The 26377-nt window shown below is 36.4% G+C and overlaps 3 protein-coding genes across 3 annotated transcripts; 1 reads left to right on the top strand and 2 right to left on the bottom strand.

Moving 5' to 3' along the window:
* Positions 1-10188: 10188 nt before the first annotated feature.
* LOC306850464 (uncharacterized protein) lies at positions 10189-13606 on the bottom strand (the record flags this gene model as incomplete). The annotated part of the gene is made up of 4 exons (XM_079386116.1): positions 10189-10680; positions 10772-10884; positions 11683-11786; positions 11873-13606. The coding sequence occupies one exon, from the start codon at positions 13604-13606 to the stop codon at positions 12503-12505; it is 1104 nt and encodes a 367-aa protein (XP_079242242.1). The 3' UTR covers positions 10189-10680; positions 10772-10884; positions 11683-11786; positions 11873-12502.
* A 70-nt stretch (positions 13607-13676) lies between these two features.
* LOC306850349 (beta-taxilin-like) lies at positions 13677-21938 on the bottom strand. Its single transcript, XM_079385926.1, has 10 exons — positions 21860-21938; positions 20077-20296; positions 19866-19957; positions 18886-19056; positions 17602-17796; positions 16553-16672; positions 16281-16355; positions 16104-16196; positions 15248-15343; positions 13677-14910 (listed from the first exon to the last, which is right to left on the bottom strand). Exons 2-10 carry the CDS (start codon positions 20282-20284, stop codon positions 14368-14370), a joined length of 1593 nt encoding a protein of 530 aa, XP_079242052.1. The 5' UTR covers positions 20285-20296; positions 21860-21938; the 3' UTR covers positions 13677-14367.
* Positions 21939-23784: 1846 nt separating this feature from the next.
* Positions 23785-26323, top strand: LOC306849930 (gap junction epsilon-1 protein-like; the record flags this gene model as incomplete). The annotated part of the gene is made up of 3 exons (XM_079385314.1): positions 23785-23823; positions 25174-25356; positions 25928-26323. The coding sequence occupies 3 exons, from the start codon at positions 23785-23787 to the stop codon at positions 26321-26323; spliced, it is 618 nt and encodes a 205-aa protein (XP_079241440.1).
* Between the last annotated feature and the right edge of the window lie 54 nt (positions 26324-26377).

Raw genomic sequence — 26377 nt, 5'->3', positions numbered from 1 at the left:
TTACATTTAGTCATTTGGCAGACGCTTTTATCCAAAGCGACTTACAATTGGGGAATACAAAAAGCGATTCAACTTGAAGAGGCAGTCAGACAGAGGAAGTGCTCGTAACACCAAGTCTCAGTCATTGTTCAGATAAGTACAAGCTAGTAAGGGAGGGAGAGAAAGATAGAGGGAAAGAGTGTTTTTTTTTTTTAGTTTAGGATGAAGTCATGGGAAGATTATTCCACCAGCCAGGAATGGTGAACGAGAATGTTCTGGAGAGTGATTTTGAGCCTCTCTGTGATGGTACCACAAGGCGTCGCTCACTAGCAGATCTCAGACTTCTGGAGGGGATGTAGGTTCATAATATTGAGTGGAAGTAGCAGGGTGCTGAGCCTGTGGTAGTTCTGTATGCAAGCATCAGTGTCTTGAACTTGATGCGAGCTGCCACTGGTAGCCAGTGCAAGGAGATGAAGAGAGGTGTAACATGCGCTCTTTTGGGCTCGTTGACGATCAGTCGTGCCGCTGCATTCTGAATCATTTGTAGAGGTTTGATTATGTTTGATGGCAGACCAGCCAGAAGAGCATTGCAGTAGTCCAGTCTAGAAACGACAAGGGCCTAGACAAGAAGTTGTGCAGCATGCTTTGTCAGAAAGGGCCTGATCTTTCTGATGTTGTGTAGTGCAAACCTGCAGGATCGAGCAGTCTTTGCAATGTGCTCTTTGAAGGTCAGCTGGTCATCAAAGATTACACCAAGATTTATGACCGAAGTTGATGGGGTAATCATTGATGAGCCTAACTGAATCATGAAGTCATGCTGTAGAGTCGGAGTGGCAGGGAAGACAAGAAGTTCCATCTTTGCCAGGCTGAGCTGTAGGTGATGTTCTTTCATCCATGCCGAGATGTCCGCCAGGCAGCCTGAGATCCGTGCAGCTACCGTTGGGTCATCTGGTTGAAAAGAGAGATAGAACTGTGTGTCATCGGCATAGCAGTGATAGGAGAAGCCATGTGCATGTATGATGGGACCCAGCGATGTAGTGTATGTGGAGAAGAGGAGGGGTCCAAGAACCGATCCCTGAGGAACTCCAGTGACCAGTTGATGTGGTTTGGATACCTCCCCTCCCCAGGCCACCCTGAAAGATCTACCGGTGAGATAGGATTCAATCCAGCGAAGTGGAATCCCAGTGATGCTCAGTGATGAGAGGGTAGACAGGAGAATCTGATGATTGACAGTGTCAAAAGCAGCAGAAAGATCCAGCAGAATGAGGACTGATAATTTGGAATCGGCCTTTGCAATTCGCAGGGCTTCAGTGACTGAGAGTAGCGCAGTCTCTGTTGAATGGCCACTCCTGAAACCTGACTGTTTAGCATCCAGTTTGTTGTACTGTGAAAGAAACCGTGAGAGCTGGTTGAAGACAACTCGTTCGAGTGTTTTCCCTACGAATGGAAGGAGAGAGACAGTTCTGTAGTTTTCTAAAAGAAAAGTGTTTAATGTAGGTTTTTTGATCAGTGGGGTTACCCGAGCCTGCTTGAATGCTGTGGGGAAGATGCCTGTGAGGAGAGATGTGTTGATAATATGTGTGAGTGCCGGTAAGAGTGTGGGAGAGATTGTTTGGAGAAGGTGTGAGGGGATTGGGTTCGAGAGGACATGTTGTAGGAATACTGTCAAGCAAAGCTGATTCAAACACTTGGGAGAGCTTCACAAGGAGTGGACTGAAGCTGGAGTCAGTGCATCAAGAGTCACCACGCTCAGACGTCTTCAGGAAAAGGGCTGAACCAGAGACAACGTCAGAAGCATCTTACCTGGGCTAAAGAGAAAAAGAACTGGACTGTTGCTCAGTGCTCCAAAGTCCTCTTTTCAGATGAAAGTAAATTTTGCATTTAATTTGGAAATCTAGGTCCCAGAGTCTGGAGGAAGAGTGGAGAGGCACAGAATCCATGTTGCTTGAAGTCCAGTATGAAGTATCCACAGTCAGTGATGATTTGGGCTGCCATGTCATCTGCTGGTGTTAGTCCACTGTGTTTTCTGAAGTCCACAGTCAATGCAGCCATCTACCAGGACATTTTAGAGCACTTCATGCTTCCTTCTGCTGACAAGCTTTATGGAGATGCTGATTTCATTTTCCAGCAGGACTTGGCACCTGCCCACACTGTCAAAGGTACCAAAAGCTGGTTCAATGACCATGGTGTTACTGTGCTTGATTGGCCAGCAAACTCACCTGACCTGAACCCCATAGAGAATCTATGGGGTATTGTCAAGAGGAAGATTAGAGACACCAGACCCAACAATGCAGATGACCTGAAGGCCGCTATCAAAGCAACCTGGGCTTCCATTACATCTGAGCAGTGCCACAGGCTGATTGCCTCCATGCCACGCCGCATTGATGCAGTAATTCATGCAAAAGGAGGCCCAACCAAGTATTGAGTGCATAGAAATAGACATACTTTTCAGAAGCCTGGCATTTCTGTTTAAAATATCCTTTTTTAATTGATCTTATGTAATATTCTAATTTTCTGAGACACTGAATTTTGGGTTTTCATTATCTGTAAGCCATAATCATCAAAATTTCAAGAAATAAAGGCTTGAAATATTTCACTCTATGTGTAATGAATCTATATAATATATGGGTTTCACGTTCTGAAATGTGTGACAAAAAATATTGACCTTTTTCATGATATTCTAATTTTTTTAGATGTACCTGTAGTGTTAACTCTTGGCTGTTTTATGGGAATGAATAACTTTCATTTCATCTGTAAATTAGCAACATACCCAAGTTGAACCCTTTGCGGAGTGATCCGATGGGCTAAAGAAAATGGTCCAAGTCCCAACGCAGTTAGAATGGGAAATTAATTTACAGAGACCTACAGAATTACAGATATATATATCTTTAGCCATTGATTTTAAGTCTATATATTGATTTTACACTATCACAAGAGGAACAGATAATGCTATAGTACCTTTGCGACAGATGGGCTCTAAAAAGTCCTGAAATCCCTTAGGAATGCCATGCATGGAATCACTTGAATATCCATCCTCAGGAAACAGGAAAGGCAGGTGAAGGTCCAGTTCTTCTTCCAGTCGGATTTCTCCACCCTCTCCTCTCAGAACATCTGTTGTGGTTTCTGCCAAAGCGGCTACACGCTCTATTAGTGCCTATGAATGACAAACTCTAAGTAGACACCATCTTTCAGTGGGGGCTACAGAACAATTATGCCTACAGTGCAAAATAAGATTTTCTTCCTCAGTATTATTGTCGTTTTACAGCACAAATATCTAAACATTCTTAAATCAAGATACATTTACTTAAGAAACTATAGGATAGCATTAAGTCTTGTTCTCTGAGAAATGTATCAAACTGAATCGAGTTAAGCTTAAATGAGAATAAAATATCTTCCAATGGGGTAAGAAAATAAACTTGATTTAAAGGGAAAACAAGTTTATTTTTCTGACCATATATTTCCTTTTTTTAAGGTTAAACGCTCTTGATTTTTATACATTTTTCCGAAAACAAGACTTTATCTTAAGTCAGTTTGTTTCTCAAGTTAATGTATGTAGATTCAAGAATGTTTAGATATTTGTTCTGGAAAATAAGACAAAAACACAGTCTAAACATTATTAAATCAAGATACAGTTATTTAAGCAAAATGGTATCAATGCTTGTTTTCCAAAAAAAAAAAAAAAAAGTAATGTGTTAAGATATTTAAGCCTAAAACAAGAAAAAACATCTGCCAATGGGGTAAAAAAAATAAGAAAAACAGCAATATTTTTTTTTTTTAAGTTTAAACTTAATTTTAGAAAACAAGACAGTTATCTTCATTAATTCATTGCCTTTCATGTTAATGTTTCTTGATTTTAGAATGTTTAGATATTTTTACTGGACAAAAGACAAAAATATTAAGTTAAATATTATGAAAAATGTTTGCAGTAAATTTAACTCGGGGAAAACAAGTTTATTTTTTGGAGCATAATTTTATTTTTCTGACCATATCTATCATATTGTTTTCTTGTTTTAAGCTTAAACTCACTTCATTTTGATACATAAAAAAAAAAAACTTCATATCTTACGTCATTTTGCTATCTTTATGTAAGAATGTTTAGATAATTGTACTGGATGATAAGACAAAAATACTTAAGAAAATAATTTGTAGCAGTTTTGATTTTGGTGCGTTAATTTAATGTTCATGCACTTACGGCTGAAAAGTGGGGTTGATTTGGGCCGTAGTGATATTTGCTCATCAGTGCTCTCAGCTGTAGTGAGTTCAGCTTGTAGCATGTGGACTGAATCATCTGGGCGTCTCGTGTAGAGTAAGAGGTCATGGTTAGAAGCATCGTCGCCTGAAGGGAGCAACATTTTTAAGGAAATAAGCACGGATGGGTCAGATCTTTTGATGTTGATAAAGATCTAAATAAAATTGTTCAAAACAGAAGTTACATTATTTTTGTATTTCTTATCATCTTCTTTTTAGATACACTACCTGGATTATACGACTGAGATGGCAGTCAACGGCCAGCTCCAGCCCTTGTCTTTCTGCCCAGGCCTCCACGTGCATCAGACGCTGCTGTAGAGTTTTGCCCCAGTAGTTCGAGCACAGCATGGATCCCGGTGCGGTGAGCCGGTTCAAGATCCAGGCCCCCATGAAGTGAAAGAGCTGAGAAAAAAGCTGGATGCTCAGAGCAGGGTTGACCCGACACCTTCGGAGCAAACTCATGCTCTTTATGAGAGTGTTCAAGATGCCTTCTAAGAAACAAATTCAGAACAGATTCTTTATTTGCAACAGTACACACACATCACCATCTTTTTTTCATCTGAAGCAATTTAAAGGAATAATTCATGCAAAAATGAACATTTGCTGAACATTTACTCACCCTCGGGCCATCCAAAATGTAGATGAGTTGGTTTCTTTATGGAAACAGATTTGGAGAAATGAAACATTACATCAATTGTTTACTTAAATCACTTACATCACAATAATCCAGAAGTAATCCACACCACTCCAGTCCATCAGTTAACATCTTGTGACAGCTGCATATTTGTTAGAAAAAAACTTTAAACTATTGTTTTTGGTCTAAATATGAGAAGATTAATCTATAATAACGCTTCATCCAGTGGAAAAAGTCCATCTCCTGTTGTCTCTCACATCAAAATCCACCAACATACTTGTATAGAATTATTATTAGAATTATAGAACTATTTTCACTTGTAAACAGAGCTTGATCTGTGCTGATTTCTCTCCTGATTCAGACAAGATGACTTTGTCAGTGGAGAAAGCAATATTAAGAATAGAGGACTCTATTTAGCAAGAAGCAACAGTTTGAAGTTAAAAACATCTTAATTATGGATTTGCTTTCTTGCGAACACTCAGCTTTTGACTTCTCAGGATGTTAATTGATGGACTGGAGTTACTTGTGGATTATTGTGATGTTTTTATCAGCTGTTTGGACTCTCATTCTGACGGCACCCATTCATTGCAGAGGATCCATTGGTGATCAAGTGAAGTAGTGCTACATTTCTCCAAACCTTTCCCATAAAGAAACAAACTGAGCTGAGGGTGAGCAAATATATATATATATTTTTTTTTTTAATTCATATAAGGCTGCATTTTTTTTTTTTTGCTCAAATGCACAATGATAAAAGTATTACTGATTACTGATCATCATTTGTGGGTTTGAACCCGTAGACCCAAACATAAAATCTGATCCATCTGCACTGCAAAAAATGATTTTCTTACTTATTGAATTAGTGCTGTCAAACGATTAATCGTGATTAATCGAATCCAAAATAAAAGTTTTTGTTTACATACTATATATATGTGTACTGTGTTTATTTATTATGTATATAGAAATACACTCACATACAGTATATATTTTGAAAATATTTACATGTATATAATTTATGTATTCATATTATTAAATTTTTTATTATATATAAATATATTTAATATATAAACATAGCATATTTTTCTTAAATATATACATGCATGTGTTTGTATTTATATATACGTAATAAATATACACAGTACACACTCATATATTATGTAAAAAAATATATATTTTGGATGCGATTAATCATTTGACGGCACTAATCTTAATTAGATGTAGATCATTCAAATGCATTCTACCTCACAGCAGTCAGTGTGAACCGTATAATAGAAAATATTTTGCAATTACTAAACATTTTACCTATTTCTTTTGCCTGAGCCATTTCCTTTTTTACATCAGCAAAGAATGCAGGTAATTGATTTTCAAGATCAACCTGAAGCCGATGTGACAGGTACCTGAGGAAACATTAACGCCTAATTAAACACTCAAAATACATCGCCCTTCCTGCAAACATCACAATGCAATCATGCTTTCATCATACCTGAAAGCCTGCTGCACAAGTTGAGTGAAAGTATTTTGAGCCTGAAGCGTGATGGGACACAGATCTCTGTCCCGTCTGATGAAGTTCAGAAGCTCAGATGTGTTGGCCATCCAGAAGGCAAGAGCCACTGTGATGTTCCTCTGTTTCTAAATGGGAAACACAGGAACCAAGAAAATTATCAGGGAATTAACTTGTGATTTCCAGGCCATAAATAAAATTTTTCAACATTTTTCTAATTACAGCCTTCAATCTACCTGAATGACGTCTTGAATCAAGTGCGCAATCTTGTCAAATATCATGCAGACTTTCTGTTCGGTCTGCATAGGTTTATGGCTGGTTAAAAATCGCCCAACCAGATAAAACACATACGCAGGCGAGAGCTTAAAGTGAATCGTGGAGCTGTTAATGTCATTTATGACAGCAAGCAAGAAAGAATCCTCATCTGAAACAGAAATCAAAGACAAAATGTAAATGACCTAAGAGCAGAGAGGACTGTATAATTGTGCATACTGGATGATTTTATTAAGCCAGGATCAACAACTGTACCTTTTTCCTTTAAAGAAATGCTGAGCGGGAGATTCCAGTTTACTTCCAAGTAGTCCTGTGTCACACTGTAAGAAGGAGAAAAATATACTTCTTATTATTTACTAAATATTAAATACAAAATATAATGTTATTGGTATACTTAATGTAGCTTTGTATAGTATGCATACATTTAGAAAATAGTTTGGAAGGATTTACTGATTTCACCAAATTTTGCCAAAAAAAAACAGTCAACTATGAATTTATTAATTAGTTATGATTTTATATGACTTTCAACTATTACATGCACATGTTAAAGTGACAGTTTACTTGTAGTGTACTTTACAATACGAGAAAAATGTCACTTTAATATGCTGTTATATTATATTTTATTACATGCAGAATAGTTTTTCCTATTATATATTTTTTCATTTTTCTTTACACCAGCTAGCAGCTTTTAGAGCTCCAAACCAGTTCACGTTCACATTAAAGTAAAAACAAGTGCTGTGACATTTTCACTGGTGTCTACATAACTTTTGCTATAATATTTGCACACTCAAACATCAAATGCCTGATTTTCTTTTTAAAATAGATTAGTGGTATAAGTCACAATAAATCAATTAGGTTTTTATATATATAGCATTATATTTATATCCACCTAAAAAAACTCTCTTTAATGAATACAAGTCTTTCATCACAGGCTTCTGGGCACAAAAATGTAGTTTTTTAGTTTAAGAACGTCTTTCTGTGTCCATTAAAAAAGTGATTACCTACCTGTTAGTTTTACTGCCAGAGACACTGTTCTCTAACGTGTGACTGCTAGAAACTTTTTTCTTCTGTTTATTTTTCTTCTCTTTCTTTGATAATGTCCTCTTGAAATTTTCAAGTACTCCAACTTTTTCCTTATTTTCCAAACAGCCATCCAAAAAAAAGTTATATTTAGTTCACTCCAAAAGTCTTATATTTAACGTATTTGATATGACAACTCATGGATTTAGTAGAATGATAGGGACGTCACACACCTGTAAAGTTACACAACTATCATTCCTCAAGACAAATCTGCCATCTGTGTCTTTATTCCAGTTGAGTTGAACCACCAAGGGCTTTTCTGAAAGGTCCAATATTCTTTCTTCTAAATGGCGAAAACAAAGCACATTAAGTAAATTCTGACAAGGACTGAGAACAGAAGCGTGTCTACAAACACAAGTTAAATTCAGTCCTGCTGTCACCTTGATTTTTTAAGACCTCATACAGTGAATATGAGAAAGGCTGTGAGGTCCCATCATGTTGAATCTTCTCCAGCAAGGTTTCAATGACCTCTTGTGTGGTAGAAGCGCTTGAGATACAAATGCATTTTGTGGCACAGTTTTCTGAAATATGGTCTTGGAGGTGGAAACGAATAACTCCATGAAATACAGAATCCTAAAGAATAAAAAACACAGAAAGAAGCAAGCCATTTAAAAAAAAAAATCTCAATTCATCCTACCAGCAATGAGATTAAATAGAAAATGTAAAATGCAAACTAAATTAAATAAAAAAACACATTTCTTTAATATACTATAATATATTCTTTAATTTTTTGCTATACAGCAATGAGATTAAATGGAAACATTAAATGTTTAAATCAAAAAACAAAAACCAAACATGAAATTTCATTAATTTCTCAGTTTTGGGTCCTAGACAGCAATGAGATTAAATGGGAAATGCAAACAAAGTAAATTCAATTTAAAATAAGTATAAATAAATTGAATTTTTTTAATATCTTACATTTTTATACTAGCAGCAATAGGATGGAAAACATGAAACACAACCTAAATTAAATAAAAAATAATAATTCATGCAATACATTTCTGTAACATCTCAATTGTTTATCTAAGAAAGCAATGAGATTCCATTGAAAAATGTGAAAAAAAATTCATAAAAAAATTATCACAAATGGAATTTCTTTAATATTTTATTTATTCTAGACAGCAATTATATTTTTTTTAAATCCCAAATGAAATTTCTTTATCTCAGTTATTTATCCAAGACAGCAATTTGAAGAATTTGATGCTTCATATTAAGATCTTTGACGTTCGACTAAAGACTTTGGTCTTTTGGCAAATCTGAGCACATTTTGATTACAAAATGTGCTCAGATTTGCCAAAAGACCAAAGTCTTTAGTCCAAAAGTCTTTAGTCGAACGTCAAAGATCTTAATATGAAGCATCAAATTCTTCAAATGCTAAATTAAATGATGCTATTCATTATATATATATATATATATATTTTGTTTTACATCTTTCTCCTAATGAACAGTCTGAACAGTATATGAAAATGTAAAATTGTTTATGTTTATGTTTATTTATTTCATTCATGGATATTTTGTTTTTTCCCACAAAACTTACTTCATCATCCTCATTCATATAATTTATAAAACCATGATGAAAAGGAGGCAGGATGAACAATATCTTATATTTCCTGCCCCCTTTGTAGTACTAACTAAATTGTAGTTCTAACATTGCAAAACCTATTTGTAAAAGTCTAGTCTTTAAAAAGAAAAGTGTTCACCTCATCAGGTTCAGTGATCTCAAACAGGCTGAGTCGGTTTGAATTCCACTGCCGGATGTTCTCCTTAAGTCTCCTGCGCTCCTCTGGATTCGTCTCAGCATCATGACCCAAATCAATAGCATTTCTTTGTTTTTGCTTCATATCTTGATGAGCTTATCAGATATTGATTTTGATTTTTTTTTGTAAATAATCAACCAACTAGATATCAAAATGAATCAGTCAGAGTTGCTGAGGCTCCCTAAACTTCCCGTTATTCTCACGTCAAATGCCTTGCGCTGATTTTTTCCAGCCTGTTTAACATTCAGACCGATGGTTGATTGAGTTTGTCTGACCCATTAACACACAGCAGTTGAAAGGCTAACCTCATTTCCCATGATGTCCTAAAGTATAGGGCCACAGTAACACTAAGGAACGAAATAGGGAGGGCCCTAATTTGCCCATTCAAACCTAATTTAAAGGAAATGCTCTACTTTTAGTGTCCGTGTGATTGTAAACTGTTTTGTGTGTGTGTGATATATTCAGTAAACTAACTATCTGCTGAACTAGAATGACTAGATTGGGTGTTGCTGAATGTGACCAAAATAAGGAATTTACAATAAAAGAGAATTTACAGGTCACCACACATTAATTAACATAAACTATTGTGTGTCAATAAAAGCATTTCTTCATTAAAAGTGAGTTTCACGGATGGCTGGATGTGAGTTATGACCATGAATATAAAACAGGCTACATCACCCAGAACGTGAACAATGACAAAATACATTAGATATTAAATATGAAGAGACATGTTTAATGAACAAAATATAATATAGCCATAAAATAAGCAAATAAAGCATTAAACGTTTGGGAATATGCCATTTAAAATGTCTAAAATCATCTGAACACACCTATACTATCAGTTTTTCTTTTGGATGCATATTCCATATATGATATTACGCTAATATTACAGTATTGGATATGCTATCAACCATAAATATTCTGATAACATTTGTTTGCAAATGAAATAATTTCTAGGATATTCTCTCAGTTGCTGTCATTGGAACAATATTTATTTCAGGGAACTGTGGCCCATCTTTTTCCTTGTGTTTGTGCCTGCAAAAGAACATTATTAACAGTCTAAATTAACAACTATATTATTTGTGAACTGAAAACAAAAAACTGAAGCTACCATCTCATATTTTCCACATCATCCACAGTTTCTGGCAGATCAACACCTCTCATTTCTGGTAAAAGCATCACAAGTCCACTGTACAGAACTGACATGGCCCCTGCATATGGGGACAGAGAGAGAAACATGAGTCGACAAGAAACACAAGGAAATTATTTGTTTCGATTTCTGAAATTGAAATGACTTCTCACCATAGACGAAGAGGGGAAGCTCTTGCCAAATACTAGCTAATCTGTACAGAATAAACGGAGCAACAACTGCCCCAATGTCACTGGCTGAGGAGCACACAGATACGCCTAAGTTTCTGTAATGCACAAGAAAATAAGTCAATTACTCAAAAAAGATAAATATGTAATGCCTATTTAAAGAAATACTACCTAAATAAAGAAATACTCATCTAGAAAAGGAAGACAAACTTCAAGGCAATTTCAATTGTTTGAAACATTAATACATGGATATAGATATTTATAGATATACATTTATTGAGTTTGAATATGTTTATGCATTGCTATGTGGTTGCTAACGTGGTGTGAGTAGTTGTTAATGTATTGCTGTGTTTTGAGTAATTGCTATGGTATTAATAGATAAATCAGTGGGATATTCAATTGTCCTTTAATTAAAAACCTTAAGACTTGTTCACTTATAGAAGGTAAAGTAACCCAAATTAGAAATGGGGACTGTGTAAAGTTTTGGTCACAGGATTTTTAAAAATCCCAAGCCCAAATTTGTAATACAACAGCAGGACAACCAATGATGGTATTGAGGTGTTAAAAAATATGGTAATGCTAGTTTAACGACCAATTCTCACTATTAACTAATTGCTTATTACCATGCATATTGGCTGTTTATTAGTACTTATGAAGCACATATTAATACCTTATTCTGCATGACCATATTTTAGACCCCCTAAATCCTAGTACCCATACCTAAACTTAGCTAGTACCTAATAAGCAGCAAAGTTAATTAATAGTGACAATTGGTCCCCAAACTAAAGTGTGATCAAAATACAAATATTTGGCTTTAATTTTACTAGACTACGTGATTAAAAACAGCATTAACACACTTTCTGTTTCATATTAATTCATAAAAGACTGATAAATACCTGTGTTGGATACAGTTCTGTATTGGCAAAATTCACAGTCTCATTCCCAATAGCAACAGCCAGTCTTCCAATTATCGCAATGGTTCTTTTCAGCCATGAAATATCTTGAACAATAGATTGATGAAAACTGTAAATTAAACATTTAAACATTTACAAAAAATGCCAAAACATGTCAGGGGGTGTAGCTTACTCGGTGGAATAAACGGCACAGCCAAACAAGCAGCCCTTCCAATAAAATTGACTGTTGCCATGAGAGGGTGTCTGCCAATACGGTCAAGAAATAAAATATAATTCCAGTTGGAAGCTCCACCACAGCTGAGATGAGAAAATCCAGGAAAACATTATCTCCTGTGATTCCTAAATGACACAAAATAACAATTAATTCACCCAGGGAGAGTGGTGAGAGAGGGGAGACTATATATTCTGTGGCAATGGGGAACAGCTGAGGTGTAATAATGAGTGTCAGGTGAATGATATGTGGCAGGTGTGTGCAGTTAGGGGAGTTGAGTCCGGGAGGATGGGAGATGCTGACCTCTAGTGGAGAAAGGAAGAATTGCAGCCCGGACTCGTGACAGGACCCCTCCTCTAAGGAACGGCTTCCAGACGTTCCCAAGCGCCTATCCAGGGGGATGGCAGAGTGGGGGCAGAAACGGTGGGATGGGGGGGGGGGCCAGGTCCGTGTGCTGGAGGGGGACCTGGGGCCTGAGGCAGCGCCGGCGGGGTGGAAACCCAGGGCAGAACCAGCGGCCACCACAGCGGTGTGTGTGGAGCTGCCAACTTGGAGTGGTGAATGGCGGGCTCCACCGTTTCGGAGGGCACGTCAGCGGACACTGCCGCCTCGAGGGAACTTTGAGCGGACACTACCACTTCGGGCGATCTGTAAGCGGGAACCACCGCCTCGAGAAAATCTAAAGCGAGCTCCGCGGCCTCGGAGGTCGGAGACAACATCAGCGGACTCCGCCGCTTTGAAAAGGCCTGAAGCGAGCTCCGCTGCCTCGGAGACATCAGTGGACTCCGCCACTTTGAAAAGGCCTGAAGTGAGCTCCGCTGCCTCGGGAGGTTCGTGAGCGGGCACCGCCGCATCGGGAAGGCCTAAAGTGAGCTCCGCTGTCTCGGGAGGTTTGTGAGTGGGCACCGCCGCTTCGGAAGCCTTGTGAGCGAACACCGCCGCTTCGGGAGGATCGTGAGCGGGCATCCCCGTCTCGGGAGCTTTGTGAGCGAATACCGCTGCCTCAGGGGAACTGTGAGCGGACACTGCCGCTTCGGGAGGATCGTGAGCGGGCACCGCCGTCATGGGAGGATCGTGAGCGGGCATCCCCATCTCGGGAGCTTTGTGAGCGGATACCGCTGCCTCAGGGGAACTGTGAGAGGACACCGCTGCCTCGGGAGGATCGTGAGCGGGCACCGCCGCTTCGGAAGCCTTGTGAGCGAGCACCGCCGCTTCAGGAGGATCATGAGTGGGCACCACCGCTTCGGGAGGATCGTGAGCGGGCCCCATCGCCTCGGGAGGACCGCAAGCAAACCGCGCCGCTCGCACCGACATCAGCGGGGGTTCCTGCACGCTGCGTATCAGCCCAGGACGCTCCGGGAACAGGCGCGAGGTACTGGGTGCGGCCGACGAGGCTTCTGACGCCCCTTGGATCGTCGCATTGGGAGAACAGAGAACGGGCTCCGCAGCTAACTCCACCCTGAAGGCCGAGCCGCTCAAATGCAGAGCCAGGTTTATGAAGTCCTCCAGCGACTCCTCGGGGGTCCAGTATGGCATAAAGGACTTGAAGGGCTCGGCCAGGCCTCCGTAGAAAAAGACCATGAGACAGGTCTTCTCAGTAGCCGACCGCCGAGCTCCTCCAACAAAGTCCCTGGCATACTCCTCAATGCTCCGATCTCCCTGGCGGATGTTGAGCAACCTCCCTGCTGGGCCCATATCTGCGGCGTGAATTCTGTCACGGAACACTAAGAAGAGCGCCGTGGAAAGACGAAGTCAGGGTCCAAATGCAGGTAAGGCTCTCCTTTAATTCAAAACAAAAAGCCAACACGGCAAAAAACAAAGCAGTAAAGGAATGGGATACGAGACGGCAACACAGTGCATGTATCCCAGACCAAAGTAAACACTAGTATAATACAATTCCAGTTACACCAAATAACAATTAATTCACCCAGGCAGAGTGGTGAGACTATATAGTCTGTGGCAAACAGCTGAAGGTGTAATAATGAGTGTCAGGTGAATGATATGCGGCAGTAATGTGTATGTTTATATGTTTATACATCTGCTTTGGCCCTAATACTTTGTTACTGGTTCTTGTAACCTAATATGTACTTCACATGGGTTTCTAATTATACACACCAATGTTCATCCGCAGGTTCTCATCTGCCAACTCAAAAAACAATTTCACAAAAATATGAATGAAATTGGAAATAATTGGCTGTAGGCTTTAGCTTGAGTAATTAATACTATCTCAAAAATAAAAAGCAGATTGATTAAGTATCTATAATTTCCAACAGTTAAAGGTTCTCCAAATGTATGCACCATTGTTTGTATAACCTCACGTCTTTTATAATGTATGATAAAATTAATAATACTACATGAATGCATGGTGTCAAAGTTCAAACAAGCACGATACACATGGATGTGGTTGTAAAAAGTTTAATTGTGAATGTGACAAACTTGCATTGAGATTAGTCTGTCTAATCAACCGACAGCATGTCTTTGTCTCTGAGATCTTGTTGTTCCTCAGACAGTGTGTCTGTGACGGTCTCCTCTGTGAAGTTGAACTCAGTGTCAACCTGTTGCTCACCCTGAGTGTCGTCTGTGCTCTCAACGCAGCTGTTTGTGTCCTCGTAGGCCTCTGGCGGCAGGTGGCGGTGGATGGTGAACGCTGTCGAGAGTTCCTGTAGTCGAGCTTTCTCTGCCTTCAGGTTGGTGAGCTCTTTGGTCAACAGCGTCGCTTCTGCAGGAGGTTTCTTACAGGTTGGTTCAATGGGGGTGTCAGCATCTTGAGTGACCGCTTCTGTTGAGACTATCACTTCCTCTTTAGTTACTGCCACTTCCTCGGTAGTTTCCTCAGTAGTGATTGGTTCGGTAGCTGCTGTATCTTCGGCTCCAGGCTGTTCAGACCCATGGAGCTTCTGATACATGGTTTTCCTCTCGTCCTGAAGCGCTCTACACAGATTCTCCAGTTTCTGGGTCTTCAGTGTGATGAGTTCAAACTCCTTCTCCTTCAGCACTTTCTGTGTGAGAAAATCTTGATCGTATTAATCTGTATCTACTATAAAGTCTCAGCAGTACTATTTGGGTGGAGATTCATTCTCTTAATTCTCATTGTACAGATGGTTGATAAATTCTTAAAAAATGAAGGTTCTTTATCTATGGTTCAATGATGAACCTTTAACATCCATGGAACCATTGCATGAAAGTTTCTTTACAGTGGAAAAAGTTTCTTTAGATTATTAAATGGTTAAAAGGGGTTCTTTTAAGAACTATTTACTAAAAGGTTCTTTGGAGAACCTTATATGGTTAACTGCATTCAACAAGATTGATGTATGATATATAACCAGAGCAACATACATCTGCAACCATATCAATGAGCGCTTTATTGCAGCCATCAAACCGGGATTTCCAGGCCACTGCCTCCTTCTCCAACTTCTTCATCTTCTTTGCCATCTGAAAGCCAAATCAACATCTTACCATGTACATCAGGTAGAAAGCAAGCTGACTAGTGTGTTTTGTATTTCTTATCAAGTCAAGTCACCTTTATTTATATTAATGCTTTTAACAATACAGATTGTGTCAAAGCAGTTTTACAGTATTAAATGGGAAGAATAGTGTGTAATAATACAAAAGGACAACAGTAAACACTCAATTTCAGTCAGTTCATCATCTTATATAGTATCATATTTTCGTATTTCACATCACATTTAACTTTTTTAATTAACAGAAAATTAAATTTTTTAAATATTACTATTTAGGTTGAATACATTTTTATTTCAGTTTTAGTTTCAGTTTTAGATTTATTCATTTGCAGTTAGTAATTTTACTGCTTCAACTTAAATTTATGTTACATTTCTCATTTTCCTTTAGTTTAAGATTTTCAGCCAATTTATTTTCAGATTTATTTCAATTAACAAAACGTTTTTAATAGTGTAAATCTCAGTCACCAATAATAACCCTGATTAAACATTTCTAGAAATGAACCCTATTGTTTTGTTCAGGGTCTGAGAGACCTTATGCGAGACTCTAAAACAAGTTTCAACAGGTTTGAAAAGTTTTCCATATTGGACCTAACCACATGTCTGAAAAGTATGTCCTGAAGCTTCAATAATATATGCATAATTTGTTTGGGGGGGGGGTTGTTTTGGGGGTATGTATGAGGAAGGTATCAAAAGATTTGAAGAAAATATTTTATAATTTCAGAGATACACACCTTGTCCATGTCCTGTTTGAAGCTGGCATACACATTGTGGCTCTTAGACACCGTTCCTTGGAATTCATCAAACTTCTCAGAATATACAGCAAGCTGACAGAAAAGACATTTGTTAATTTCTGAACAAATATGATTTTAGAGAAAAAATATGATGTGTTTTATTTGAAGTAAATTTACCTGAGCCTTCATGTCAGTCTCTTGTTCTTTTAGAAGTTTAACCTGTATTTTGGCCTCTGCGGTATGCTTCAGTAACTGGAGAAAAACAAATTAGATCGAAAGTAAGTAAACAATCCCAGAAAACAACAGTAAACTTATTTCAGGAGTTACCCTGCATTGAACAGTGACAGTAACACGTTGTTTATACTTCTCTGGACTCTATCTAGCAGAAATATAATTTGTGCAATAAAATATATATTTTATTATATGAAATCTTGAGATGTTTTACTCACATGTTCCTTCTCCAGCTTGTGTTTCTCCACAGCTTCTTTGAGCATCATGTTGGCTTGTGTGAGTTTTGTCTCCAGTAATTTCTGCTGCAGGTCTCTGTGCTTGAACACTTTTTCAAGATTCTGCATGAAGGCCAAAAACACAACCTCTCAGTCTTTATCAAATGTATTTATTGCTATCCACATGCTCTTTAAAGCAATAGTTCACCCCAAAATGTTTATTTGAGTAATAAAACATTTACTCACCCGCAGGCTATCCAAGATGTACATGAATTTGTTTCTTCAACAGAATAGATTTGGAGAAATGTAGCATTACATCACTTACTTACCAGTGGATCCTCTGCAGCGAATGGGTGCCATGAGAGTCCAAACAGCTGATAAAAACATTACAATAATCCACACCACTCCAGTCCATCAATTAGCATCTTGTGAAGCAAAAAGTTGTGTGTGTGACAAACAGATCCATCAAGATGAATCAAGGCATTTTAGCTTTAAACCTCTGCTTATGGCAAAAGATATTAGTCCATAATCCATAATAATGCTTCCTCCAGTGAAAAAGTCCTTCCCCTGTTGCCCTCTTACATCAAAATCCACCCATATGTGTTTAGAATGGTTTTGGACTGTTTTCTCTTGTAAACCGTGCTTGCCTTGAACTGTGCATATTTCTTTCTTGATTCAATGGTTGGAAGTTAAAAATGTATTAATGATGGATTTGTTTCCTAAAAACAATGTTAATTGTTTTTATCAGCTGTTTGCACTCTTGGTAAGTGATGTAATGCTAAATTTCTCCAAATCTGCTCCGACAAAGAAACACAATCATCTGCATCTTGGACTAATTTAATTTTGTTTGCCCACATGTGATAAAATAACTAACACCAAAATAAAAATTAAGAAAAAAACTATATGGAATTATAAAAAAAATAAATAAATAAAAAAATAATAATAATAATTTTCAATTTAAAAAAAAAAAAAAAAAATAATAATAATAATAAATGCTTTAAGTGATGTGATCTCAGGTCAAACCAGAGTGATGTCCTGTAGTTTTCCCTCACCGCCTCTCGCTGGTCATATTTAGATATGAGGTCCTTGAGTTTCTCAGCCAGGCCGCTGTTCTCCTGGCACAGTTTGTCGTTTCGGCTGCTGTGCTCCTCGATCTGGGCCTGGATGTCTGTCAGCGTGCTCTGGAAATGTGTGGTGATTTCCTTCCGCTTCAGGTCATCTTCACGGCACCGCTGTAGAGTTTCCTCCTGCACCAAAAGCATGATGGTGGATATGAGTTATTTGTCAATGTTTTATAGTTTTAGTAAAAATAACTTTATCATTTACTCAAAGTGTTTTTGTTATTAGAGTATGAAGTCTTTCTACTTCAAAATCTCATGTGAAAATATTTTTAAAGTAAACCCTACGCCATTTTTTTTCAGTGTAGCCTACTGTGATTTTGTATTGTAAAAAACTGTGGTTTCAGTGCAATTTTTGGTAACGCTTTATTTTAAGGTGTCCATAATACAGAGTAATTACTTAGTTAAGTAGCTGTTGTACTTGCATGAAATAAAATGTACTTACAATGTAACTAAGTTATGGAACAGCCTGTAATTACAGTTTGTAATTATGGACATATAATAGGCAGCTACTGTTACACATATGTAACAGACCGAGTCTGTTAAACAGCTACTTGTGTAACCAAAAGATTGTTACATGTGTTGCAGATTTTATACAATGTCATTATAAATGTACACAGACATAAGCTACTTAAAATAAAGTGTATCAAGATTGTACTTAAGTGTACTTCATGACTGTCCACCTTATCCAGCTGCACCTTAGTTTGATTTAACCCACCAGTACAGCTAAAATACATGTAATATATTTGTAATTACATTAAAATTACAGAATATTACACAGACATAAGCTACTTAAAATAAAGTGTATCAAGATTGTACTTAAGTGTACTAGTAGCTGTGTAACAGACTCACATATGTGTAACAGTAGCTGCCTATTACATCTACATAATTACAAACTGTAAGTACAGGCTGTTCCATAACTTAGTTACATGGTAAGTACATTTTGTTTCATGTAAGTACAACGGCTACTTAACTAAGTACTTAATTAGGTAATTACTCTGTATTATGACACCTTAAAATAAAGTGTTACCCAACTTTTTAACACTGATAGAAAATTTAAAATCTAAGAACGTTTCAAAATGGAAAACGTGACCCTTATCCTGTCACACTTTTGCTTTTTAATATTGATTGCAGGTTTTGATTTGTGCTCATTAGCAGATAGCGGTGGTTCAAACAAGCTCAGATGTTTTAACACAATCGTATCCATGATATTGTCACCTTTAGCGTCTTGTTGTGTCTTTGCAGCTCTCTGCACAGGCCTTCTAGTTTGCTGCGGGCCAGAACAGCCCGGCTGTGTTCGCTCTGAAGCTGATCCTTCTCCTTCAGCACCTGGAGAAGTTTCTTCTGCAGGACCTTCAGCTGTTTCTGGTCCGAGCGGTGCTCTTCCAACTGAAGGTTGCATGTATACAATAGAATTTAAGAGAAAGCCATTTCATCTAAGCTGAAAAAACAGCTTAGAGAAAGTTTTTTTTAACTACTTTTAATATTATAATATTTTTTTACTAATTAATTTGTGTTTGTTTTATTATTTATTCATTTTACTATTATTTAAATATTTATTTATGTTTATTTTGTAATGTTGCAAAGGTTAAAAAAGTACAATTTTTATGAAAACATTGTTGACTATTGTCTTTAATAGTTCAGTGTGTTTTTTTGGTGAGAGCCTCAGCTATTTATTTATTTATTTTTAATTAAATGGAAATGTACAATACAAGACAGCCTAATATAGGACAACCCTAAACAACAACAACTGTGCTGAAATAAAATAAATTTGACATAGAATGCAAAGTCTTTCTGTTTATAATATGCTTAATATACTTAAAATTATACTTAACGGTATATTAAGACACACACTCCTCAGTAAACTCTTAGTTATCTGTACTATATAAATAAATAGTATTTATTTATTTATTAAGACGATTGTTTTTATTATTTATTGGAAATGTATAAGACAGGTTACTATGGGACAATCCAAAATAAAACTGTACTGAAATAAAATAATTTTAACATAGAAGAATGCAAAGTCTTGTTGTTTCTTAATATACTTAAAATGTTTTCATAAAAGTCAAAAAAGAAAAAAAAAAGCCTGTGCGAGTTTTTCCCTGTTTTCTTTGGTTCGTATAGTATAATTTCATTTTCATATAGTACAATAAGGTTTTATGTATCAAAGGCAGAACATTGTTTATGAATGTACTCACCAGTTCAGCGTGTTTTTTAATGAGAGCCTCCAGTTTCTGCTCAGGGCTTCCGAGTTTATTCAGGCTCTGCATGAGCAGCATGGCTTCCTTCCCTGTGATTAGTTATACAATGTTCTTTGGTCACACAGTTTGATAATTAGATAATTAGATTTAATTGATCATTAATGACATTTAGAGTAACATGGGGTTAAATATCTTCCATGTGACTCACCGAGGCCTTTCAGCATCTTCTTCTCCATTTTCTGGTCTCTGGTCTTGTCTTGAACAGCCTCTTCCTCAGCATCCTCGGCCTCACCTGGCTGTTCGCTGACCTGATAGGTGCTGATGATGTCCTCCAGCTGCTGACTCAGATCCTCGGTGAGGTCATGGGTCACTTCAGCCTTGGTGTCACCGTTTGTAGACTGGGAACAGCTCTCCATTCCGGAAATCTGCTGTTGAGAAATGACAGAGTCAGTCAGCTTTTAGATTGAGCCTTTCACATCACAGGTTTTGATTCAGATGAAATGTTGTTAGTAGTATTTTCTCTCAGAAATTGCTAGTAATCTTTAATTTATTTGAACTTTGAAAAATAATAATAGTTTATACAGTGTGCTTGAAATCATAGAAAAAAATAAAAATAAAAATTGATATTGTTCAATGTGATGGTAATGATTTTTCTGTGTTTGGAGAAAAACATTTATCTTTTTATTTCATTCATAAAATGCAAAGAAATACATCTGTTTTATATTTTTGTGAATTAATTAATTATAGAAATTCATACTTTTTTTTTGTAAAAACGAAACCATTTTGTAAAATGTTAGGCATGATCCCAGCTGAAAAAAAAAAAATTATGTTTCCATTAAGTTATGAAAAAAATGATTTGTAAATGTTCTCTGGATATTCAAAACATTAAATTTTTTATGTTTTAAAAATGTTTTTTCTTAGTTGATGTCCCTAACCGTATCCCACCTCAATAGCAGCAAAAGTGTTTTGCAATATAATATGAAGACAATAATATGTTGTACTTATTTTTTTGATGCAACTACATAGTAGTTAAAGCCACCTAATATAAAATGAGACCGAACATTCTATTAATGTTCCTGGAAGAACGTTTGTTCATACCTTTGAGAGGCCCTTGCCAGAACTTTCTGAGAACGTTCCCTGTTATAGATGGGATGCTAAAGACATGCAATAGCAGGGACAGCAATTTTTGGTTATAAACTAAAAAACTAATTTTTATACATAAATACTCAAGGATATTGTGAAGATTGCATCACTATTCATGAATGATTTAAAACAAAACATACTTTAAAGTTTAAAACTAAAGCTTTAAAGGAATCTTTAAAAGTTCTTAGAATCACACATTATGTTTAAAAGTGCACACAGTCAAGTCAAATCAGATCATGAAGTGCGATGACTGCTCTTAATTATTGTAAAGAGAGGTTTGTGGTTGTTTGTCCTCTGAGCTAAGAAGCGACTGTCTGTTTACCCTGTTCATCTGGTTAAATTTAGCCGCTCTGTCCAGGCTTTCACAAGAACAGCACATGACACCTGTTCATGGCCTGGAGTCTATTTCAAGAGACTCTTAATATGGTCAACTTGTCTGTTTATTCTGCAGCATGTCAGCGTTCATGTGTTCAAATGATATGTTGTAAAACTTTATTGCACACTGAATAAAAAATGCAGTTTTTAATGAAAAATATTTTTATATATCATGTTTTTCTGCCTTCCAAAGTTCCAATTGACCTACACTGAAACTTCATGCATTTGAATGTATTTCCAGTCCTCTTGCTCTTGATATATTCAAGGAACAGACACACAAGACTTTAACACAGAAATTCAGTCTAAAAACACATGCTGCGTTACACTCAAACATGCTTTTCATGCTGAACACATCGATATATTTTTACCTTTACCATATGACAATCAAACATGCAGTCAAACCAGTTTTAAAATCTATGAAGACAGTGCATGAGATGTTGAGTAAATTTGAGGAGACGTGAGGAAACACTTACCAGCAGGAGCAGTGAGGGAGTGAGTGAGAGGAGCAGAAGCTCTCAGAGCGGCTGACAGGACAAATGCAGCAGCTGCAGGAGGCAGACAGACCTCAAAATAATCAGGAGGGATCGTCCAACACGCTGAGACCCAAATCATGCTCTGTAGATTGAGAATATCTGTGTGAATTCTGTCAAACACTGTCTGATTGTTGTGAAATCTATAGACAAATTAGAGCATTAGAAATTGAATATAATAATAATTATTGAAAAATTGTGAATCTCGTGAATTTTCAAGAAGTCCAGGTCTTATTTTACTTTTAGTTTTTGCTGTTGTTTTTTTGCATTGAGAGATTAGTAGTTTAATATAAATTAAGCATATTTTCTCGCAATTTCTCACTCTAATAACTTAAATTTGGGGTACAAATGTGTGTGTGTGTGTGTGTGTGTGTGTGTGTGTGTGTGTGTGTGTGCGTGCGTGTGGTTAGTTGGTCACATTTATGTTTGTCTTTTACTTTTATTTTTACATTGTACAAGAAAAACACATACAAAGACATTATTATAAAAAAGTTATATTAATATTGTTACGATCACAATATTGTTACCAGACATTAAAACGTATGCAAACTAAGTTCTTTAATTTCACAAATGTTTTGTGTTTTCCCTTTGTTTAAACAACTATATACAATATTATATGGTGACAGCTATTTATAAGTTATGCTTATTTAAAATTATATTATAATATGAAATTGTGAATCTCAAGAAATGTCAAGAATATGTCATATTTCACTTCACTGATTGATTGATTTTTGTATTGTGGGATTTGTTTCATGACAACTAAGGATATTTTCTTGCCATTTTCCATTATTGTCATGTCATGGAAAAAATATAATAATATTATTTAAATTGTATAAAAAGTATTTGTGCGGCATGTTTGTGTTCATTGTACTACTTTCAGTCTATGCTGATTTAAAATGAAAAATTACCATTCTGCAGTTATGTGCTTATTTATGATGAAATAATATAACAAATGCAAAATCTTTAAAAATGATTTTAAAAAGTGCAAATAATTTGGAAAGCACAGTAAGCATAACTCCAACAGCTCTTTATTATACAGTCCACTGCAGCTCTATACCCAATGCTCTGAGCAGCACAGATATTCTGACCAAGCCTCCATTAATTTAGTGTGAAAAGAGTCTATCAGCAGAGCCGGGCTCTCAAAGCGCCATGTTTTCAGGATCGCACGGTATGAACCTCTGTTTGCATGGGATTGCACAGATCGCATTTGAAAGCCACATGGATAAATGCTGATCTTTTAATTAGTGACTTCATCAGCTTTGCTATGTGACAGCGCTGGGACAGACAATTATTTCCCATGAGGTCTTGCTTTATGCTTGGTTAAATGAGGAGGACAAACTGTCCGCTTGGGATTAGGCTGGTAAGTTTACAAAATATAATCAAAATGAATTAATTTTTTGTTTGTTCATTCTGCTGATGCTTTTTAAATCAAACTTGAAGATGCTACATGCTCAAATGACTGCATGTATGCATGCATGTTTGCAATATTGTAAAAACTTTTACAAGCTTGTTTTGAAAACTGATGCATTTGTTTTATTTCCATGTCTACATTTCTTTAATTTCACTTTAAGCCTTACATTTGTTGTATTTTTGTCAGCTGTTCCCCCATTATGCCTCAAAGGCCTGTTTTTTTCTGCTGACGTAGTTGAATGGGGATTATGTGTGGACCACATGTCCAGTCCTTTTGTTTTTCCCTTTTTGTTGTCTTTTTGTACCTCATGGGTAAATGGAGGAAGGTAGAGCAGATGAAAGGGAAATATTCAGCACAGGTCAACAGCGTTTGAGCTGGAGTTCAGCAGAAGGCAACAGGTCTGAAATGAGGGCCAAGCATTACCGAGTAATTCGATTTAAAGAAAAAAGACATTATCATGTCCTTAAACTACATCAAGAACTTCTATGAGGGATGTGTAAGTAAGACGATGTGTGTTAGTTTCATTGTTTCATTACTTTTGTGGCAAAATCAAGAAATCACATTATTAGGTTTTCTGCATTTTAATATATTTAGTTTTAATGGATGTTTCATACTAATGGCAAAATTCAGTCAACAATTTTTTTTCTACAACAACTTTTGATTTCAGCAGTTTTGTTTGCCTCAATGGTCATAAAGCAGCTGTATGCAGTTTTGTGTATTTTTGCGACTTTAAAGCTCCCTGAAGTTGAGTGGAATTCATTGGCGTGTAGCTGTCTACATGCATTTGTTGCTGCCTAAAGCAATCGCAGAATTTCACAGGAATTATTCGCTGAATTTTGTACCAGCTCATCTCCCACAACATAGGAAAAAGCTCTTTGAAACTTTGAATCAATTGAAAAAAGTTGCTTTTCACCTTTTCAAAGTGCTTGAAATGCAAAACGCAAGTGCTGGTCAAAAGTGTGTAGGCTATGCAACAAAAACTGCATAAAAGCAGCTTATAAAAAAACTAGTGCTGTCAAACGAGTAATCGCGATTAATCACATCCAAAATAAACGTTTTTGTTTATATATGTGTGTGTACTATGTGTATTTATTATGTATATATAAATGCAAACACATGCATGTATATATTTAAGAAAATTATGTTATGTTTATATATTAAATATATTTATATATAATAATATAAATGTATATACATGTAATATTTTCTAAATATATACTATATGTGTGTGTATTTATATATACATAATAAATAAACACAGTACACATACATATATTATGTAAACAAAAACTTTTATTTTGGATGTGATTAATTAATCGCACTAAAAAAAACATTGCAAATGTTTTATTGAAAGTGTAATCTATTAAATGCAACTAACAAATCACCACAGTGTCTGTATAACATGTGTGTATATATGGTTAATCAGAGACTAGACTAGCTTCCTTTTTATTATACAGATGTGTCATTTGGTTCATTAAAAATGTATACAAAACTATTAAATCGACCCCAGAATCAGGTAAAAAAAAAAAAAAAAACACTGTTTCATGACCTCACTGAACTAATAACTGAAATATCTAAACTTTTAGAAAAAGTTATGACATAAAGAAGCCTCTTTACTGAAATCACGTGGCAGTTTGATACCCTTTGTGCTCCGATTCGAAACAAATGATTCACAAAGGTTTCGAAGCTTCACAAATTAGTGAAAGACTCAAGCCATTCACTTTACGATTTTTTTAAACTGATATTTTAAGGTAAAAAATACACATGAAGTTGCTTTTAATTATATTGTTGTAGGCTATGTGTGTTCTGACGAACCTATTTTGTTTGATTCGTGGTGTTTCTGTAGCTTAGGCCTCCGACTGTGATTGGTCAGTTCCACACCTTGTTTTTTGGCTCCGTGCGCATGTTCTTCCTGGGCGTTCTGGGATTTGCGGTTTACGGGAATGAGGCCCTTCATTTCAGCTGCGACCCCGACAGGAGGGAGCTCAACCTCTTCTGTTACAATCAGTTCAGACCTGTAACGCCGCAGGTAATATTGCAAAAACAGATGGAAAGCTTTAATTGAGTGTGAGAGAACTACAAAAAAAAAAAAGAACTACAGTTTTGAGTCAAGAAAGTTTGAACGGTGTTCTCAGAGTTTTACAAAGGCTAATGTAAAGCAAGTTGTCACATATGGTTTAAATGTTTATTGTATTTTATTTTAAACTTAAATATCTAAAAAAAAAAAAATTATTACAATTCAAATGACTGTTTTCTATTTGAATATATTTTAAAATGTAATTTATCCCTGTTATGCAAAGATCATTTTCAGCATCATTACTCTTAAGTGTATAATATTTTTAATTTTATTTCTTAATATTTTTTATGGAAATCATGATACATTACCATTCAAAAGTTTGGGGTAAGTAAGATTTAAAAATTCCTTTATTCAGCAAGGATGCAATTAATTGATCAAAAGTTTCTGGTTATGTATTTCTTATTTATTCTCTTTCTCTCTCTCTCTCTTTTTTTTTTTTTTTGCTAGTAAGATTTACAAAGCCATTTACAAAAATGAACTTTCCTTACAAAATACTCATTGTGGAAAACTTTTGTTTTGGCAGGTGTTTTGGGCCCTGCAGCTAGTGACGGTTCTTGTTCCAGGGTCCATATTCCATCTGTATGCAGCATATAAAAGCATAGCCCAAGAGGATATTCTGGAACGACCAACATACACAGTGTTCTACATCATTTCTGTACTGTTACGGATCATCCTGGAGGTGGCAGCATTCTGGCTCCAGAGTCGTCTCTTTGGATTCCTGGTTCATTCGCTGTTCTTCTGTGATGCCAGTTCACTGGACAAGACATTCAACTTCACCAAGTGTATGGTACCTGAGCACTTTGAAAAGACCATCTTCCTCAGTGCAATGTACATTTTCACCATTATCACCATGATTTTGTGTATGGCTGAGATTTTTGAAATCCTCTGCAGAAGGCTGGGCTATTTAACACATCAGTGACAATCACCAGCTTGAAAATAGCACACAAAAAAGCAAATGTATAATAGACATTTA

The sequence above is a fragment of the Barbus barbus genome (genome assembly GCF_936440315.1).
Source record: "Barbus barbus genome assembly, chromosome: 30".
Taxonomy (NCBI): Eukaryota; Metazoa; Chordata; class Actinopteri; order Cypriniformes; family Cyprinidae; genus Barbus; species Barbus barbus.
The sequence above is the reverse complement of the archived record's forward strand: the minus strand, read 5'-3'. Positions and strand labels throughout refer to the sequence as shown.

Coding starts and splice junctions, on each gene's coding strand:
- LOC306850349 (XM_079385926.1), bottom strand. CDS start 20,284: ATGGAGAGCTGTTCCCAGTCTACAAACGGTGACACCAAGGCTGAAGTG. Junction 17,797..18,885: donor GACACAACAAGACGCTAAAG/GTGACAATATCA, acceptor CTTTTGGTGCAG/GAGGAAACTCTACAGCGGTG. Junction 15,344..16,103: donor TCAAACAGGACATGGACAAG/GTGTGTATCTCT, acceptor TTTGGCTTTCAG/ATGGCAAAGAAGATGAAGAA.